Raw genomic sequence first — 20742 nt, 5'->3', positions numbered from 1 at the left:
CCCCGCTCATGCTCGCTCTCTCTCTCTCTCTCTGTCTCTCAAAAATAAATAAAACATTAAAAAAATAATGAAATTGCCTTCTTAAATGGCCACTGTCTATTTTACAGCAAAACATTGTGCAGTGTTATTTTTAAAGGGGAAAAAAATCAAAAGGAGCTCCATAATAAACACAGTGCTTTAAAAATCAGGAAAAAAAAGACCATTCAGGTCACTTTTTTTAAAGTGTAAAAAGTTGAATCAGATTTATTTACCACAAAACACAAGTTTTACCGATATGTACTGACTACACCAACAAGATTGGAGGTTTCAAACTAATCAAATTTCTGTAAAAAGATAATTAATTGGAAATAATATTTCCCAAGATACTAGTATGAAGAAAGGATCTGCTACGCTACTGGGCAACGCAGATCAAAATTTAAGAAAACAAATTGTACAAAAGAATGATTTTCAAGCACCCTCAAATATTTTTGTTTAGCTATATTTATATCTTAATTACGAATCATTAAAAAATTCATTAAAGTGATTGCATAGTACCTGTGTCTCAATTACCAGAATATGATGGAAAATAGACTCAATGCAGTTTTTGCTTTTATTTAGATCACCTTTCCTCAGCCTGAGGCCTGTGTATGTGCAGTTGACAGGGCGGTGCCTGTGTTAGCATCACCGGCATCAGCCAGGAGCACACAGAAGAGCAACTTCTCAGGCCTTGCTCCAGATCTACCAGATGAACTCTGGCAGTGGGGGCCAGCAGGCCCCCGGGGGATTCTGATCCATACTCATGTTTGGGAACCACTGATATGTATTGGCCTTAATAACTCAGTAAAAGTCACAAACCTGACTCTGTAAACCACGAAGAGGTAGAATTTGGGTTGACAGTTTCAAATCGAACCACCTGGTTGAAGTCTCTCCCTCTGCTGACGCCAACACAGACGAGAGGGTACTCCTGTTCGGGAACTACCAGCATTTCGAACACTCGAAGCGGACAAGGTATAGGAAAATCTATGTGCTAGACACAGAAACAAAAGGACATTAAACAAAGGAAAACGGAAACCAAATAGTGTCACGAGAGCACTAAGAATTTTTACTTCTACAAACACATGGAAAATAACTCTCTACTATTAGGACTGCTTCTTGTCACAGAAACTCTGGGTATGTAGAAAAACACAAATTATAAAGTATTTGATTTGAGGTTTAACACTGTAAAATGTTGTTAAGTTAAAATCACACAATTTTAAGACATTAGGGCTAGAAGGGAACTTATAAATCACCTGTCCAACCCAGGTGGCAACTGAGATCCAGAAATCTGGGGACTGGCCCAGGGTCCCCCAGACTTTGTTGCAAAGTCTCCTGTCTCCCCATTGGATGCTGCTTCAGTTATATTTCCCTGCTTTCTTATCCAACTGAGCAAACATGGATGAGAGCACAGAAATGCTAATTAGCAAGAAACACTCCTCTTATAAGTGTGGACAGTAAAAAAAACCCCCATAAATAAGAGAAATTTAGCTTCTTGGCGCAAGTGATGCTATTCATTAACTCACTTATGATGCAACCAATTTTACTTTTACATAATTTCAAAATTATTCTTACATTGCAACCAAGAGACTAAATAAATTCGTATTTTGTAAGTTTGGGAAAAGAGATGGAGAACATTAACATCCTCAGTAATCAGGAAATTAAACCACGAGATAAGATCCATATCCCCCTGACTAAAATGAAACAAGTGACAGTAACAAGTATTACCAGGAGGAGCAGACGAGTGCTCACCAAGTGATGGGAGCATAAGCAGGGAAGGCCATGCTGGCTGACTACATTATCTGTGAGTGTCAGGGCCCTGCAATACTCTTATCCTTTCTAGAGAATACGAGCACACACAGGCACAGGAGACATGATGCAAACATGTTCACAGCAATATTGTTCAAATAACAAAAAACTGGAAGTAACTCAAATACCCATCAACAATAGCTAGATAAAGTTACGGCCTATTCACACAATGGGAAGTCACAGAGCAATGAAAATGAACAAACTAGAACCATATCCAACAACTACACAAATCTGATGCTGCACCAAAGCCAGACACAAACGAATACATATTTATGACTCCACTTACGTACTAGGGAAGAATCAGGTAAAATTAATTCTAATTTTAGGGGCTTAGGGGTGTACGTTTATACAGTGAAAATGGAAAATAAGGGAGCTGACTGCTAGTGGATGGGGTGCCATGGGGAGTTCAGAGGTGCTGATGATATTCCTCAGAACAGAAAACGTTGTTTTTCAAAAAATATGGGTCTTATCCATACGGTAGTAAGTCCACTCTTAGTATGTTTTAGATTTTGTTGCTCTCATGAATGGGCTGTAATTTCATTTAATTTCCCCCAAGGTTAGTATTGGTAGTATTTAACAAAGCTACTGATTTTGATTTATTTTTTAATCTAGCAACATGTAAATTCTGAAGAAAATAAATTCTGGAGAAAAACAGGTGAAACAGGTCCGCCATAACTATTATTCTTAAAAGTGTCAGAAAATACACACACACACACACACACACACACACACACAAGTGTTAGAAAACACAATATGGTCCTTGTGGGTAGAAGGTGAGGCTCTATGTGCACCTGTTGTTTCCGTATTCCTTCCTTCCCTGTGACTGCCAGAGTGCCTCCATCCCATGGGTACAGACACTTCTTCATCAACACTCCCCAAACCCCCTCTCTTTAGAAGCTTTCCCCTTACCTGGGGAGAGGCTTTGGATAAAATCTGTCATATATATATATATAAAATATATATATATATAAAAATATATATATATATTTTTTTAACGTTTATTTATTATTTTTGAGACAGGGAGAGACAGCATGAACGGGGGAGGGTCAGAGAGAGAGGGAGACACAGAATCGGAAACAGGTTCCAGATTCTGAGCTGTCAGCACAGAGCCCGACACGGGGCTCAAACTCACGGACCGCGAGATCATGACCTGAGCCGAAGTCGGATGCTTAACTGACTGAGCCACCCAGGCGCCCCTAAATCTCTCATATTTTTAATAAGGTAAAACATTTAAAATAATTCTCTTTGAAATGTGGTAAAAGCAGTACAGTAAAAAATAGTGCTTCTTTGTGTGTGTGTGTGTGTGTGTGTGTGTGCAAATAAGAAAACCAAGAGATTCTGAGTATTTCTATTTAGTTTCTAATAATCACGTGTTAAGTCATTAACAGAAGAGGACTCCCGTCTAAAAGCTTTACATCCAGTTGCTGTTGGTGATGGTCCTTGAGGGCAGTGACCATATCTTACTCATTTCTGTCCCCTTAAACAGCACTGTGCCTGGTTGGTAGTAAGTACATAACTGTTTGCTGGGAAGGTCTTTAACTTACAACTTTTATGATGAAAATGTAGTCTAATAAATCAAAAACTGTCAAAAATGTCATGAAGAGGAGGATAAAGGATAAAAGTGTTTTTGAGCACATCTTGTAAGAGTGTAGAAAAGCAACATCATAAATACTAACCACAACAATGTCAAATACAGAAACAAAATATCCACAGGGTCTTGGAGCAGACAGGCAGGGGAAGGAGAGCTGGGTTAAGATTCAGGGAGGAGAGTAAGAGCCTACAGAGAGCTCAGGGAGTTTAAGGGAAAAGTGGGAAGGGTGTGAAGTCTTGAGGGAGACTATACTGTAAGTCTAGTATCTTTGAACTCTGGCAACAGGCCTCATTAGCCAGGGCCAGGCTCCTTGGGACTATCCACTTGGAAGAGAGAAAATGTGGATGGGTAATTTTTAAGCTTCCCATGTCTTATACATTCTCTCCTGCATGCTCTTCATACCTAAAATTCCTTTAACAGAGAAAAGAGTCTTTGTCGTGTATTAGGGTAAGTGGTATAACATATCAAATTACACAAAAAATTCATTCATCCTTTGGTTTAATCAGATTATTAACTGATGATATGAATACTGATATGATGAAACTATTTTTCATTCTACCAGACGTTAAGAATGAAAGGAATACGGAACATGTACCTAAAATACACCTAAAAGGGGAAAGGAGGGGGCAGGGAAGGGGAGGGCTGCTGAAAAATCAAACCATGTAGTACACTTTACTCCTCCATTTATGATAAGGTGTATTTTTGTGAAATGGGCAAGAACAAAGAGGAGCTGAGGACATAGCAATTTTTGCCTTAAATGGGCTGATTCAGAAGCTCTGCTTTAGACAGTTCTTAAGGCTATTTATTTTTCCCCTGCAGCTTCTGGTTTAACGAATTTTTGTTTCAGTGATTTGTGGCAATACCACCTCAATGGATCCAAAATTCTTGAAACTATTTGTTCATTTCTTTAGCCCTAGTTAATCTTGAGGTTAACAAATAGTGATATGAAATTAAAAATAGATTCCTCAGTCACTTATAAAATTTAAATAAAAGGAAGCCTTTATTATGCTGTATTATAAAATTTACAAAGAATCCACTCCAATTATATTCTGATCCCAATTTCCTTTTTTTTTTCAAATTTTTTAATGTTTATTTTTGAGAGAGAGAGTGAGAGAAACAGTGAGCATGTGAGCAGGGTTGGGCAGAAAGACAGAGGGAGACACAGAATCCGAAGCAGGCTCTAGGGTCTGAGATGTCAGCATAGGGCCCAACGTGGGTGGGGCCTGAACTTGCGAACTGTGAGATCATGACCTGAGCCGAAGTCGGACGCTTAACTGACTGAGCCACCCAGGCGCCCCTCCTGACCCCAGTTTCTATGGAGATCTCAAATGCTCAAAAAACTAAGACTACTTAATTTACATAAAATAGGAAAGGAAACAGCTTTAAAAAATTCCTTTGGCAGTCCCTTGGTGTGAGTGAACCTGTACTTCATACATTTTGAGTTAGTTTTTCCTCCAATTTAAAGTTATTTCTGAGTAATATTAGATATTTTAAAGAATGTTCATTAATTACAGATTCTAGAGAAACTCGGTCACCAAAAAACCATTCATGGGAAATCAGCAGGTAGGCATGTAACTCAGGTCAAGAACTTCCTTCTCAGTATGGTTACCCCTTGTCCTCTTGGGCCAAACACCAACCTGTAGGTTATTTTCCTGCTGTGATGGAGCCGGTCAACCAGAGGGTATACTGGAACAGCATTTCACTGCTTTTTAACACCTCCAGTTCTGGATATCCGACTGTGTATGTGAGACCCTGTTTCCAGCTCCTACTGTCATTTCCCTGAACCATCCCTCTAGTCTCTTCTGAAACTTGTATCAGGCCAACTCATTTCCTTATGATCTTACGGAGAAAGTGCACAAGATGTGGCCCAACAGGGGACTCTCAGGTCTCACTATTTTTCGTGACTGACACTGGAAGTGTAGATGTAATACCCAGGCAGGAGATTAACACACACACGCAGACTTTCACCACCCTGCCACATAACCCAAAATCATGACATTAACTTGAGAATTAATGGGAAAAAATGTTGTTGGTTTTTTTAAGGAAAAAAACAGGAACAGGAAAATTGATTTCATTCATAAGCTTTTATACTAAGAATGACTTAGATTGCTTTTCGTGCTTACCTTAATTAACATAAATTTCTGCATTGGTTCAACCCATTCTAATAGAACAATGCTAGTCTGAAGCGCCCCACATAGGTACTTATGGCCTGTGTAAGGATTTCGCACTGTCAAGGCAAAAAAGTGTATGTAAGTCCTCTTATGATACAAAATCCTTATGATAGTAGTTGCAAGCTCTGAGAACAAACAAAAGCTGGCTGCTAGGTCAATTTCTTAATTAGACTAGAGGGTGAAAAAACTTTCAGGTAACAGCAGGAAACTCCTTCATCACTTGCAGGATTTCTGTCTAATGCACAAACGAAACTGGTGGTTGTTTTGGGGTCTGGGTGGGAAGAAAGATTTTGCATCTCATGGGAGCAGGGACATTAGGTGAGGCAGCAGGACCCTAAAGGAAGGGTCCTAAGAAGATTTGGGGGGAAGCTGCCAAACTGATAGGCTACAGCACACTTAGGGACAGGTGATTAAGGATACTTTTGGTAGTAATGTTCAGAGGTAGTAATGCTTTGGTTGCAACAGCATGAAGACGTTAATGAAATCTCAAAATACAGGTTTACAAATAATAAAACAAAGCCTCAGAGTTTCTGAAGGGAAGAGATTTTAAGGGAAAATATTTTTTTGGTTTTGCTTGATGCAAATAAAACAGCTGGTTGTTATGGGGGTGGGGAGGGATTTGGGGTCGTGTATGTGAACAGAGAGACTATAACCTTCACACCACAGGCATAAGGTCTCACACATTAAAGGCATGAAAATATATGCTGAATGAATAAATGCAGTCTCATAAGCCATTACCAAGCAGCATGTGAATGACAAGTAGCAGGCCCCTTGGAGAACAGGGTGTGATAAAGTGCTGTAATAAAGTCATCCTACTTTCTCCATTTATCCAGTCAATAAATAATTTGCAAAACAACTGTTATGTACAAGGTACTATATTATAGGGTTAGTCTACACGGAGACTGGATGGCCAAGACATTTGTTTTACTCAAGGGGTAAAAATAAACTATCACTGGCAGAATACCCTGGAGAAGTACCGTTTCATACTAGATTTAAAAATGAGCCTCACAGTGTTTTCTCATTCGCTCTGCAAAGCAGGAGAGCTACGTGCTATGGAACAGTTTACTTACCAACACAACATTTCTGACACCACTTGGTTTCAGGGATTTTTGCTGATACAGCAAATTTCCTAAATGTAAATGAAAATGAATATATAATACATGTAGGTAAAGTTAGTATACGATAATGGTATCATTACAGATGAATGGAGAATAAAAATTGGTGCTGACATAATAGGTAATCCATTAAAAATAATATATTTGATCTGTTTCTCATCCCTCTTCCAATCAATTCCAAGTAGGTTAAGGATTTATTAAAGTATGAAAAACAAGACTATAGAATATTTAGATTTAGAAGAATAGAACCATGGGATTTCCTTAAAAAATACAAAAAGAAACAAACTATACAGGAAAATATTAATAAACTTCTGTTTTTAATGTTTATTTATTGAGAGAGAAAGAGTGTGAGCCGGGGAAGGACAGAGAGAGAGGGGGACAGAGGATCCAAAGCTGGGTCTGTGGTGACAGCAGCTTCACCTGAAGCAGCCCAATGCAGGGCTTGAGTTCACTAATCACGAGATCATGACCTGAGCTGAAGTCGGACACATAACCAACTGAGCCACCCAGGCACCCCAATATTAATAAACGTAACTGATACTTTTTTACTTAGGGATCCCTACCACTTCAAACTACAGGTGGCAATTTGTTGAATGAATTTGAATATATTAACAACTTTGGTTTACCAAAAGATAACACTAAAAAGGTAAAAAGATATGCCATAAACTGGGGGGAAAGATATTTTTTAGCACATATAATAAATTTAAGCTATGTAAAACATTGTCTTATCACTAAAACAATTTATAAGAACTTTTTTTAGACATTTTTATTTCTCTGCTCAGGAAGAGTGGGATATAGATTTTCTGTTAAGGTCCTTTACAGGTTCTGCAAACAGGTGATTCAAACTTAATATGTAAAAATCCATTTAAAATTGTTTTTTAAACTACAATTAAAAAAAATACCCATGAACTCAAATGGCTTTATAATGAAAATTAATATAACAGACTAACGTACCAAGTTTTGCTAGCCTCAAATTATACTTCTCCATTTCTGTACACATAAACTTCTTTTACATGTGTAAACGTGCCACATATTAGAGGTCATTGCTCTGCACATCTTTTAAAAAAAACAAAACAGAGTTGCCCTTTGCTGGTAACAGAATTGTAGAGCATGTATGTGATGCGCAATGCCATTCCAAACAAGCTCAGAATAATCTTATTTTTTTTTAAATGTTTATTTTTACTTGTTTTGAGAGAGAAGGGCAGACGAAGAGGGAGAGAGAGAATGCCAAGGAGGCTCTGCGTTGTTAGCACGGAGCCTGATGTGGGGCTCAATCTCACAAACCATGAGATCATGACCTGAGCAGAAATCAATTTGGATGCTTAACCAACTGAACCACCCAGGCACCCCAAGCTCAGAATAATCTTGATGTATGTTCCTATCACTGTACAACTGGCAGCTGAGTAATAATCAGTCATATAATGCTGAGGTACTGTAATTTTAGCTTTTAATATGTTTTATATGCCGGTATTCATAAAAATCTATAGTAACTATTGCTAACATTTACTGAGATCTTATTGTTTACCATGAATTTCACATGTTCTGTCAGTCCCTCTGATAATGCCATGAGATAGGTGACAGTATAGAAATCTGAAGGTTAGGGGGTGTGCTCAGCACGGAGCCCACTTAGAAGATTTTCTCCCTCCTCCCCACCCACCGCTTGTGTGTTCTGTCTCTCTAAAAAAGAAAAGAAAAGAAAAGAAAAGAAAAGAAAAGAAAAAGAAATCTGAGGGTTAGATTTAGTAATTTCCTCAAGATCATACAGTTAGCAATTCAGGAAGAACTCTACTCTAGTGTCTTAGCCTAACTGCAACATTCATAGTGATTCAACTTTGAAAACAAATCTACTTCTCTTTTATGATTCTGGATCACTTTAAAGAGTATTCTGAGTTTGCAAGGTAAGTTGTTAAAATCTGTTATCACTTGTAAGTACTTTATCCGTGTGAATTAGAATTTTGTTGATACTATGGTACCTAAACAGTGACACAGAAATTAGTCAGATACTGAGGGACTAAATGACTAAAGTGACAATCTAGAATATCTTGATTCAAATTTTGGGTTAAAGCCCCTATTGTTCCTCTAGACTCAGTTCATACTGGGGAGAATTTTACATTCCAATTCATAAATTACATTAATAATTACAAAAATACCCCTTTCATAGGCATTGGAATTTCATACAGTTTAAAATAAAACAAAAATTCCACATACCCTTAAATTAAGTAAACTGCTTGAACCAAAGTGCTTTTTACAGTTAAAAAAAACCTGAATCAAGCTCTTGATAGATTTCCACTGCAACCAACTTAATGTTCCTCGTCCACACTTGTGAACTTGTCCTTTGGCCCCCAACGTTAACTTAGAGGTTAAGTTACTAAATCTGTCAAACCCAGGAAGATTAATTGACTGCAAGGTTTTGAAAGATTATAAAGAATGCTACACAGTCAAGACAAAATCAACTACTAAGTATAGCTTAGAAGTTAACGATAATGGGGGCGCCTGGATGGCGCAGTCGGTTAAGCGTCCGACTTCAGCCAGGTCGCGATCTCGCGGTCCGTGAGTTCGAGCCCCGCGTCAGGCTCTGGGCTGATGGCTCAGAGCCTGGAGCCTGTTTCCGATTCTGTGTCTCCCTCTCTCTCTGCCCCTCCCCGTTCATGCTCTGTCTCTCTCTGTCCCAAAAAAAAAAAAAAAAAAAAAAGTTAACGATAATGAAATGATTCAAAACTGAGCTGTGAGCAGCACACTGAAATGTTATAAAAACTCATAATTTTCTACAGTGATCTACATATAGACTTACCTTAATTTTAGTTATGATTTTACAAGGCAAAAAAATTTATTTACAGCACCCAATTAACTAGAATCCTGTGAACCAACATTCTCAATGTACTTAATGTAAGATATTTTAGGGTACATTACAGACACAATTCAATTTACCATGACTAATAATAATGATAACATGACTATTTCTTAAGAGCCTAATATGTGCCAGAAACCATGGTGGATACTTTTCATACATAATTTATCATTTTTAAAACAATCTGCAAGATAGATATATGGTTCCATTTTACAGATGAATATCCTGAGAAGTTGTACAATTTATTCTAGGTCCTGAACCTAGTGAGTGAACAATGTAGGATTTAAATTGAAGTCTACCTGGATTCTAAAAATTATGCTTAACTGAAGCTTTACCATACAATACAATGAGTACCTATATTTATAATGAGAACCACAGAACATTATAAACTTCCCAAGGGAAGTTTAATTTGTGCTCACTTTACGGCAGAAGAACATAAAATTTTATTGTGCAAAAAAGGTTTTCAGATTTCTTGCCAGTAAATGAGAGAATTAAGAGTAGATTCTAGGGGCGCCTGGGTGGCTCAGTCTGTTAAGCATCTGACTTCGGCTCAGGTCATGATCTTATGGTTCTTGAGTTTGAGCCCCACGTCGGGCTCTGTGCTGACAACTCAGAGCCTGGAGCCTGCTTTGGATTCTGTGTCTTCCTCTCTCTCTCTATCCCTCCCTGCTCCCACTCTGTCTCTGTCTCAAAAATAAATAAACATTAAAAAAAAAAGTAGATTTTACGATAACAAAATTGAAGAAAGTGGGAAGGACACATTGGTGAGTGCTACCAACACTAAAGACTGACTATAACAAAATTACATGAAATAAAAGCCTCGAGGTAAAGCACTCTTAGAGGTAACATCTTCCTCTATGGAAATTCCTTAAAGGAAGAGGTAATACGTTATTCAATTTTGTTTTAGCTACATACTAGGAAACTTCCCGCACATCTTGTATATTCAGTAAAATTTGAAGAATTGAACACAGCTATAAATAAACTACAAAGGTCTCTATTCTGACAAAATGATATAAAAAAGTGAATGTATTAAAGTTTATGTGCTTTACATTCCTGGGGCGGGGGGCGCTCTTGTATATTTTAAAGCTTGGGGCCAGCTTCCATGCCCAGAGAATTTAGGATTATCAAGTCAGAAGGCTAGAGGGAGATGTGCTGTAAGAAGACAGAAAATCAATAGCACCAAGTGTCAGCTGAGAGGAAACGAGGGGCAGATAAACTCTACGTGAAGAAGCCCCCTGGCCCCATTCTTGGGGTAGTTCTTGCCCTTAACCCCAACTGTAGACATTACAGTAGAAGTATAATAAGTCAAGTTCATAGGTGCAACTCTGAGTCACCATGAAAAGGTCCAATTAAACTCAATGTAATCTATTTTAAGACAGAAAAGCATGCAGTATAACTTTTAAATGATTTTCATCAAAAAGATTAATTTTGAAAAAGTCTTTTGCACAAAGGGGCACATTTTAGCTGTAAACTCAGCATTGAGAACAGCTTTTCAAGGTACTTGAGAGCTAACGGTGTACATTAGTTGCTTTACAACTGATACGGTAAAGGAAGAATGGCCAGAGTATAATGTTTTTGTAACATAAAATTTATAGCAGACTCAGAAGACCTTTCAGTCAATAAATGAAGTACAATATAATAAGCAAAGGAGGAGAGAACATAATGAAAAATCCCTGAAAGCAGAAAAGCAAAACCCCTCAATTCCTAATTATCTCCTAATGTAAAAACCTTGATTTAATAAATCATTTTGATTTTCTAAGTTTAGAAACTGTGCTTTGAGACAAATTCATGTTATTCAAATTAACACAAATATGTCCAAAGCACTGGATATGAAGAAAAATTACTAGCAAATTATAGAGAAAAATCAGTTTTAATGTTGTATGAAATACTAAACAGTAATTAGTTTTAAACTTCTAGAGGTGCCTCTCAGTTCTTGTGAAAATCTATTACCTCTCACAAGTTTTTCATTACACATGATTTCTACTAACGCAAACTAAGTGCTTTTTCAATTTCTGCAGTGTAACTATTATCTAGAATTAATTAACATATAATCTCTAAGGATGAAACATAAGTAAGTGCACAGTTACCTTGGCAGTATTCGGTCAGGGAGTTTGTGTGCTGGAATAGCAACAGGTAACTTTTGCATCTGTCTTGCATAATCAAAAAGCCCTGGTAAATTATGGGAATAAAGCTGAGAAGCTTTACCTGTAAAAAAAAATATAATAAATAAATAAACACGATATAAAAGCTAATAACATAAATAGGAACAAGTGAAAGGTATCAAAAAACTAGGGGCTCCTGGTGGCTCAGCTGGTTAAGGGCCTGACTCTTGGTTTCGGCTCAGGTCACGATCTCAGCATTTGTGAGTCTGAACCCCACATCGGGCTCTGCACTAAAAGCACAGAGCTTGCTTCAGATTCTCTCTCTCTCTCTCTGCCCCTCCCCAGCTCGCTCTCTCTCTCTCTCAAAATAAATAAACTTAAAAAAATATAAATAAAAACTAAAAGACTTACCAGATATTGACAGTAAGCAATTGTTCATCACATATAACCATGTACACCTTCGGGGGAATAGCTGATAAAAAAAAAAAAGTACAAAGTTTATAAAAGATAATAAGTAAAATACTTCTATTATATGTCCATGTTGAACTGGTCATTCAATTTGCCAATTCTAGGTCTTTCTTGTTTCCCTAGATCTAGTGTTTCTCTATGGGAGGAATACAAGTGGGAGGGGCAGTGTGGTCAAGTAGTTAAGCACATGAACTCTGGAGCCACCTGGCCTGGGTTCATATCCCAGTTCATCCACTTAAGCACTGTAAGATCTCTGAAAAGTTACTAATCCTTTCTGTGCCTCAGATTTCTCATCTGACATGCAACTCATAATGGTATCTATCTCTGAGAGTTGTGAAGATTACTCTATGTAAAGCATTTAAAAACAGTATCTGGTGCATAGTAAGCTTTATACAGGTACTAGCTACTGATGTCATCATGATCATTTCTGTAGGTTGTTTAGCATTGCTGGCCTCTGGGTACTAAACATCCAAAGCTTCCCCCTGTCACTGTGACAATAAAGAAACATCCCCACGCAATTCCAAACACCCCAACTCAACATTTCCTTGCCCTTCGACCAAAATCTCTAGCGTCATCTGTCACCATGCTGCAAACCGTTCTACACGGATCAGTTCATGAACAAAGCTCTGGGGTTTGGCAGCTGCCTCTCCCCCCTCCCCCCCCACTTCCTGTTACCATTCTGCACTCATTCTACACTCGAACCAGACTGTCTGCTTAGGGTTCCCCACCCTTGCCACTCCGCTGCACCACTTCACACCTTCACACTTATATTTACCCTCTCTCTGTCTGGGAACGTTCCGCTCATTGCCATTTACGGTCTCTTCTCACTTCCCCACAGGAGGTGCTAGTGACGTGTGCTCACTCCTAGTGTGACACCTAACCTGAGTGCTACAGCTACTGCCACGCCTCTATTACACCCGTGAGGTCCTTGAAGGGTAAGGACTAGTCCTGCGAATACGTCCTCAGTACCAGATAAATACAACATACTTGATGAAGCTTTTATGGATAAAAAAATAAAGAGGCAGAAAATCACAGAACTGAAACTTATTTCTTACCTAGTGTGTGTGTATGACTTTAAGAAAGGAAAATACAAAATAATGTACCTGTTCCATCGATGTTTCATGAAGTTCATTAAGATTCAAAGTATAAATTCCTTCTTCAGCACCAAATATCAAGTACTGATCTGAAATGACAAAATTCACCGGTTTTGATAAAAAAAATATTTTCAAAATGGATTTATATAGTTTAAAATTATGTACATATGTACTATAACCTGAAAAAAGAATTACTGTGATTGACAACCTATATATACATATATATATATTTTAATGTTTATTTTTGAGAGAGAGAGAGAGAGAGAGAGAGAGAGAGAGCAAGTGAGGGGGGGCAGAGAGAGAGGGAGACAAAAAATCCGAAGCAGGCTCTGAGCTGTCAGCACAGAGCCTGACGCGGGGCTCAAACTCATGAACCGCGAGACCATGACCTGAGACGAAGTCAGAGACTTACCCAATTGAGCCACCCAGGCACCCCTAAGCATTAAATATATTTTAATACAAATAAGTGGCTAAAAACTCTGCCTTAATGAACTGAGTTACATATAAATACCAGCCTCAAAGCACTGAGGAAAACTTTTATGTAAAAGAGGTTTTGAAGACTGGAATGCTAGGGTTCCTCACTCATCAGAGGGTGCTGAGGACTGGCAGAGAATCCATAGCTCATTTTCTACAATTCTTTTAAGAGAAGCCTGGGTGGCTCAGTCGGTTAATCAACCAACTTCAGCTCAGGTCATGGTCTCGCGGTTCTTGAGTTCAAGCCCCACGTCGGGCTCCGTGCTGTCAACTCACGGCCTGGAGCCCCTTTCGGATTCTGTGTCTCCCTCTCTCTCTGCCTCTCCCCCACTCACACTCTGTCTCTCTCTCCTTCAAAAATTAACAAACATTAAAAAAAAAAGTAAAAAAAAAAATTCTTTTAAAAGTATAGTTGATGTACAGAATGTAAATAAAGAACTGATATAGATTCAAAATATTTTTGCAGATGGGCTACCACTGTAAGAAATAACATCAGAAACCAGGATCTGGCTACTGCCTATTTATAAAGCTAAAACTTAGATACCTGGCTAAGGTACTCAGTATCTTCTAGAAGATGTTAGTTTAGCTATGGTCCTGTCTGATCTGCTTTTGACAATATAAAACAACAGGTCAGGAACTTCTCCAGACTAAACTGAAGTATGCTAAGAACTTAGAAGGCCAAGAGCATTGTTATACTGCCCAATATTTAGGATTAGTAATGGCAGATTGAAGACATAAGCTTTGTGGTCCAAGAATACAATCTAACCAGGTTTGAACTGCAGCCCTCCTACCGACCGGTGGTGAACCTTTCTGCATGTCACTTTCCCTACCTGTGAAATAAAAGTTCCCACCTTGGCTTTCTAAAAGATTTAGTAAGAAGGTGTGTGTGTGTGTGTGTGTGTGTGTGTGTGTGTGTGCGCGCGCGCGCGCGCACATGCTTATGCATACCTTATACACACATATATTAAGATACAGATATATAGTGGGAGAATGCAGATAGTCTTTAGTCAGTGACTAATGGCAACAATACTTATTATGATCTCCTTTAAGGTGGAGAGATCCTCTAACGTGGTCACCACACCCTGGACCCTGGGTAGCTAAACTCCTTAACAACAGTTGTGTCTAAAACACAAAGACAGTGAGTGTGCAGCAGTGGAAAAAAACTTTTGTGGAGAAAATTAGGGTGGCATAGAGTGCATGGTTTTGCTATATTAACATGGGGACAACACAGTGAAATTTTAGTGTCATGGGTTACCTCAAGCACCGCTAATAAGCTAGAGAAACATAGCCTAAAATTTTTTTTTGAATTATAACAAAATATTTTTCATAAAGACATTCAGAGCAGGAAGAAAACTGAATACTTCCATGACCTCAGTTTAAAAAACAACTAGAAAGGGGCTGCCTGGGTGGCTCAGTTGGTAAAATGTCCGACTTCGGCTCAAGTCATGGTCTCACAGTCCATGAGTTTGAGCCCCATGTCAGGCTCTGGTGCTGACAGCTTAGAGTGGGGAGTCTGCTTCAGATTCTGTGTCCTCCTCTCTATGCCCCTTCCCCACACATGCTGTCTCTCTCTCAAAAATAAACATTAAACAACAACAACAACAACAACAAATAACATATAGTACTACCTCTTGTATCTGGGTTTATCCATGATGTTGCACAGTGAATTTTCAAGGGACATCCATTAAAAACCTTTGAAAAACATGCACCCATCTGGAAAAACAAAGAATAACCAAGTAATACGATATTCCCTGCTAAGAAGGAAATTATAACTGCTACAAAGGTGAAAATTTTCTTATTTATTGAATCATTGAAATGTTATTAGTAATAAATGTTAAATAATCTTAATAATACAATGTTATTAATCATTGAATTTAATACTTCAACATGAAAGAGGTATGGCTGGTTTCAAATTCATATATGTACTTTAAAACATACAGACCCATTTTTTAAGAAAAACTGAGCAATGTGATTATTTTCCCTGGATGGATTCAATAAAAATCTTTTTTTTTTATGTTAATATTTATTAAGCCCATTTACAAGTCTTTCATATAATAAATACCTTATAAGGAAACACAGTATCATTCATTTGAACTTTTTTTTTTAATCTTGAAAGAATAAAATGTTAATTTTCAAATTATTGTTCATGTTAGAATAAATAAATACAAGAAAGCTTACTCATTTAATCACTTTTATTAGCAACAACTTGGGGGGAAAGAACACAAATATTTGATGAAAAGAAGAGCACTGTGCATCATATAGTTGGAGTGTTTTCTTCACAAATATGGAGACAATACCCAGAGACAGAACACACACCCCTGTAGCTGATGATAATGGATTAGAAATATCAACATAAAAAAGAATCAAAATAATAAATCCTAAGATTTCCTTCTGCTCACAGAAACCTAGCAAACAATATCTTTAAGATTTTAGCACCAAATAACAACAACCTCGCAGAAGACCTATAAACATGTTTTTATGGTGTAGGGCAGAAAGTGTATCATTTAACTCATTCTGGTAATTATACTTTAAGACAGCTGCTAAAAGTCACATGTGGAGGTGTGGCCTAACCCCTAAAAATCCAAATGACACAATGCGGTGCCGAACAATTCAACCAACTCCAAGTGTAAGCCAGTCTGTACGGTCAGTCCCACCTGCCTTTCCAGTTAGAGGCTCCTCCCCATCAGCTGTACATCTGACCGAAGAGTTTTCTACTGTATCCAAACAGGACAACCCGAATGTCTCTGCCAGACCTGGGAGCCCTTCACTCTCAAAACTTTTATAAGATAAGGCATAAATACTTAGATCTTCATATTAATTTAAAAAGTCGAGAAAAAAGGCTAAAAATTAAGAAATAAGAAACTAAAAGGCTAAAAAGTAGAGTTGGGAGGTTACAGACTAGAAGCTCTGTGGACACCTCAATTAGTGTCACACTATGTTTCAGATTAGAGAGCTGCAGCAGCGAAAATATAGTTCTACCTATACTGACGCACAATTACACTGAACTAATATAATTTTAATCCTAAAACAGCATGGTCCAATGAAAAAAATCAAACAACAAAACCACAACAGACTGTAACACAGGACTGTATCTAACGTCTATTCCAGCTCTGGTTGGAGCTGGGGGGTAGTTCTGTGATCTTGTGAATACTGTGGGGTCTCAGTTTTACTCGTGGGCAAACTAGTTTGGGTCAGATGGTCCTTTAATGCTCCTTCTAGTTCTAAAATGTTTTTGATCATTGAAAATGCTAGAAAAAAATGTGTCCTATTTACATTCTGTACTTCCTATTATATCCATGTGCCCTTTCTACATTTCTTCAAAAATGTCTGCAAAGAAGATAGTAACAAATTCTGGAATAAAGGAGCTTTAAAATGTAACAATCTATATTTAAATTAGCAATCTTATAGATTTTTTCAATACTAAATGGAGATTCTTTCAAAAAGCTAAAAAATCTAACCAAAGGTACACAGTCAAGCAATTATTGGTCATTGTGTTTAGCCTGAAAACAACTTATTTGATATTTATACTTACATGCACTTTAGGTGTTGGGGGTAGACCGTTACTAATAGGCTTCTAGAAAAAAGAATACATGCATGAATATACTTCTTTTGTTGTTGTTTGGCATATTAATACTGTATTTCAAACATAATTATTGAAATAAAATACACATGTACGCTCTCTCTTTGTAAAAGGGCACAATACAGATAAGGCTAAAGTCCCCTATAATCCTTCCACAGTCCATTTATCCCTGGTACCTGCCCCCTCTCCAAAAAAGCTGGTTTAGGGTGCCCCTTCCAAACCTCTTCCTAGGCAACTATATGTACTCATGTATTTGTGTATCTTTCCATACCAGCTTGTATATACTTCTATATGTGTCCCCATAGAAAACACTGTTTTGGTGTGTGCTTTAGAACATAGTTAATGCACTCTTTTATCAACCTGTCTTTTGCCTTAACGGGTCTTAGATCTTCGTATCAGTACACATAGATTTGGTTCATTTAACTGCAGCACAGTACAAATACAACAAACTTTATTTAGCTATTCCCTAGTTATTATTGGGTATTTAAGTTATTTTCCGCTTTCTACTATAACAACAATGCAGAAATGATCACTCTTGCATTTACCTTACTATGCAATGTATGAATTATTTTTTTAGGGTATGCTGTGATAAGAGAAACTACTGGAATATAAAGTCTGTACCTCTTACACTGCAGTGGATACTGACCACCAAACTGTCTTTCTGAGTGCCCATTTCACATTATACCCACCAGCAGTGTGGATGAGCCCTGGTTCCTTTGGTCTCACAGACACTTAATGTTATCAAACTGATCAGTAAAAAATGTTTTCTCCTTAATAAGCATGCCTCTGATTGCTAGGAACACTGAGAATATTTTAAAAAGAGTTTATTGGCTATCTGTACTTTCTCTTCTATGAATTGTCTTCTCTCATTCTTTTTTTTACTGAGTTATCTTTTTTCTTATCTATTTGTTGGTGTTCTTTATAGATTCCAGATTTGAATACTTTATCTATTAAATATGTTACAAATGTTTTATCCTAGTCTGTAGATTATCTTAACCTTGTTTATAATGTGAGTTGAAGTTTTACATTTTGAGGGATTCAAATATATCAATCACTGGTCAGAGTATACTGATAATTAATAAGGAGAGTAAAAATATGCTCAAGAGGGGCACCTGGGTGGCTAGGTCAGTTGAGCGCTCAACTCTTGATTTTGGCTCAGGTCATGACCCCAGGGTCGTGGGATCAAGCCCCACATTGGGCTCCACACTGAGTGCGGAGTGTGCCTGAGATTCTGTCTCTCTCTCCCATTGTCCCTCTCCCTGACTTGCGTGTGCTCTCTCTAAATTAAAAAAAAAAAAAAAAAAAAGCTCAAGAATACCAGATATTTTTCCAAGGGGCCACAAGCCTGGATATATGATTTGCCTCCCACCCTTTCAGAGGGATTATACTTTAAATATAAGTTTTATGAAAGTCTACATTTCTTTGGGGGTTAATGTTAATAACATTTTAAGGAATGACTTCCTAATTTTTGTCACTCTAAGTCAAAATTATTTAACTGTGACAAAAATCAAAATCTATTAATTGATTTCTTATACCTGATACAAATAAAATATGCTGTGTAACACTACTTCTGTAACTATTAGACACTTCTGAAATTAAAACTATTTGAAATTTTACTTTGTAGATATGTGTATGAGGATGTATAGCCTATTGCTGCCACCAATTTGTGATAATTTTTTTTTTCATTTTGCAACTAACTTATGTACTTGGTTTTATATTTATGTCCTTAAGTTACCTTAGATCATCTATATGAGCAAAACATTTTTGAAAAGTGTATTTATTTATTTTGGGAGAGAGAGGGAGAGAGAGGGAGAGAGAGAGCGCATGAAAGCGTGTGCATGAGTAGGGAAGGGGCAGAGGGGAGGGGAAAGAACCCCAAGCAGGCTCCGCCTGTCAGCACAGAGCCCAACCCAGGGCTCAATCCCACAAACTGAGATCGTGACCTGAGCCAAAGAGTCAGACACTTAACTGAGCCACCCAGATGCCCCGCAAAACATTTTAAGTTAGCAAGCTCTGAATGTTGAAACTGTCAGATTTACATTGAGTACTGACAGAATTGGCTATAAACATTTTCAAGCTGCAGAAACTGTAATCACGTTTCAACATATCATGGATACTGTTTATCCTATTATACAGTTGCCAACATATTTCAGAATCACTGAGACTGTTAGTTTTACTACTACGGTACAGTAGTTCCTTATCCTAATGAAATAAGGTAAGAGAAAGAATTACAAATGCACACATAAAAAAATGTATACATCTCTCAAAAGTTCTCATGCTGCATCGTAGAGTCATGAAGCTGTATTTCTGTACTACATTAACAGTGCTGCTAAAATTTAAACCAGTGAACACAAAAAGGCCCTGTTCAGTTGAAGAGACATCATAAAAACCCATTCCTAAAGGGCATTTGATGCTTTTGTTAACAACATCCTACCTAAATTTCACAACTTACAATGGATAATCCTAGATTATCCATTGTAATGGATAACTAAATGTAAAAAGGGTATGTCATATTATGTCATGAAATTTTAAAAAAACAGATTATAGTACAAAAGCCTCTAACAATGTGCTTCCTGCATAAAACCATAGCTATATGCACATAAGTACTTTAACTGTACTATATAAAAGCAAATATTAGTAAACACAAAAACTTTGATTTTTTTTTGTATTATTTGAGAGAGAGTGTGTGCATTCATGTGTGGGTGGGGGGAGAGAGGGAGAAAGGGAGGGAGAGGGAGAGGGAGAGGGAGAGAGAGAGGGAGAGGGAGAGGGAGAGGGAGAGGGAGAGGGAGAGGGAGAGGGAGAGGGAGAGGGAGAGGGAGAGGGAGAGAAAATCTCAAGCAAGCTCCACACTCAATGGGGAGTCCATGTAGGGCTTGATCCCACGACCCTGACTGGGATCATGACCTCAGCAGAAATCAAGCTCGACCAACCTAGACACTCAAGTGCCCCAACATACACAAAAACTTAAAAAATACTCTCATCTTATGATCTCATTGGTCATCTGCTGAATTGGGTATTTTAAGGATTTTTTGTTTTGTTTTGTTTTAAGTTCTATGATGAAAGACAAATGTCTTCTGACGATCATGAGCAAATTTTTTACAAATGTTAAAAAATTTTAATATCCTGATAAATACTATTTATGTTTTAATAGCTATGTCACAGTATTTTATCCAACATTTGTAACAAGAATAGCTACTGAGGCTAATTTCATCTTTCCTAAAGTGATATTTTATATCTACTGGAAAATAATTTTCATTTTTCCTCCTTGTTATTTTCTTTGAGTAATAGTAGTAATACCACGGATTATGTAATCTATAGTTAAAAACTCATCCTAAGTAAAGTCCTAGCTTTCCTTATCTGTCCATGTCCTTCTTTCCATAACTTTTTGAGACTGTTAGGAACTTTTAAGAATCTCATCAATGAGAATAATAATAGTTACCTGTATGCTGAAGGTCACATTTAAAATACACTATTA

The 20742-nt window shown here is 37.5% G+C and overlaps 1 protein-coding gene across 3 annotated transcripts in view; it reads right to left on the bottom strand.

Annotated features, from left to right (window-relative positions):
• MAP4K3 (mitogen-activated protein kinase kinase kinase kinase 3) overlaps window positions 1-20742 on the bottom strand; it is a 204989-nt gene that overhangs the window by 13207 nt on the left and 171040 nt on the right. For all 3 annotated transcript variants that reach the window (XM_047851984.1, XM_047851986.1, XM_047851987.1), the window contains 8 exons: window positions 17217-17258; window positions 15313-15397; window positions 13220-13299; window positions 12060-12120; window positions 11634-11751; window positions 6654-6712; window positions 5536-5639; window positions 835-1006 (listed from right to left, as the gene is read on the bottom strand). In XM_047851984.1, coding sequence (XP_047707940.1) covers window positions 835-1006; window positions 5536-5639; window positions 6654-6712; window positions 11634-11751; window positions 12060-12120; window positions 13220-13299; window positions 15313-15397; window positions 17217-17258 — 721 coding nt within the window. The remainder of the gene's footprint in view (window positions 1-834; window positions 1007-5535; window positions 5640-6653; window positions 6713-11633; window positions 11752-12059; window positions 12121-13219; window positions 13300-15312; window positions 15398-17216; window positions 17259-20742) is intronic.

This window comes from Prionailurus viverrinus, chromosome A3 (genome assembly GCF_022837055.1).
Source record: "Prionailurus viverrinus isolate Anna chromosome A3, UM_Priviv_1.0, whole genome shotgun sequence".
Lineage (NCBI taxonomy): Eukaryota > Metazoa > Chordata > Mammalia > Carnivora > Felidae > Prionailurus > Prionailurus viverrinus.
The sequence above is the reverse complement of the archived record's forward strand: the minus strand, read 5'-3'. Positions and strand labels throughout refer to the sequence as shown.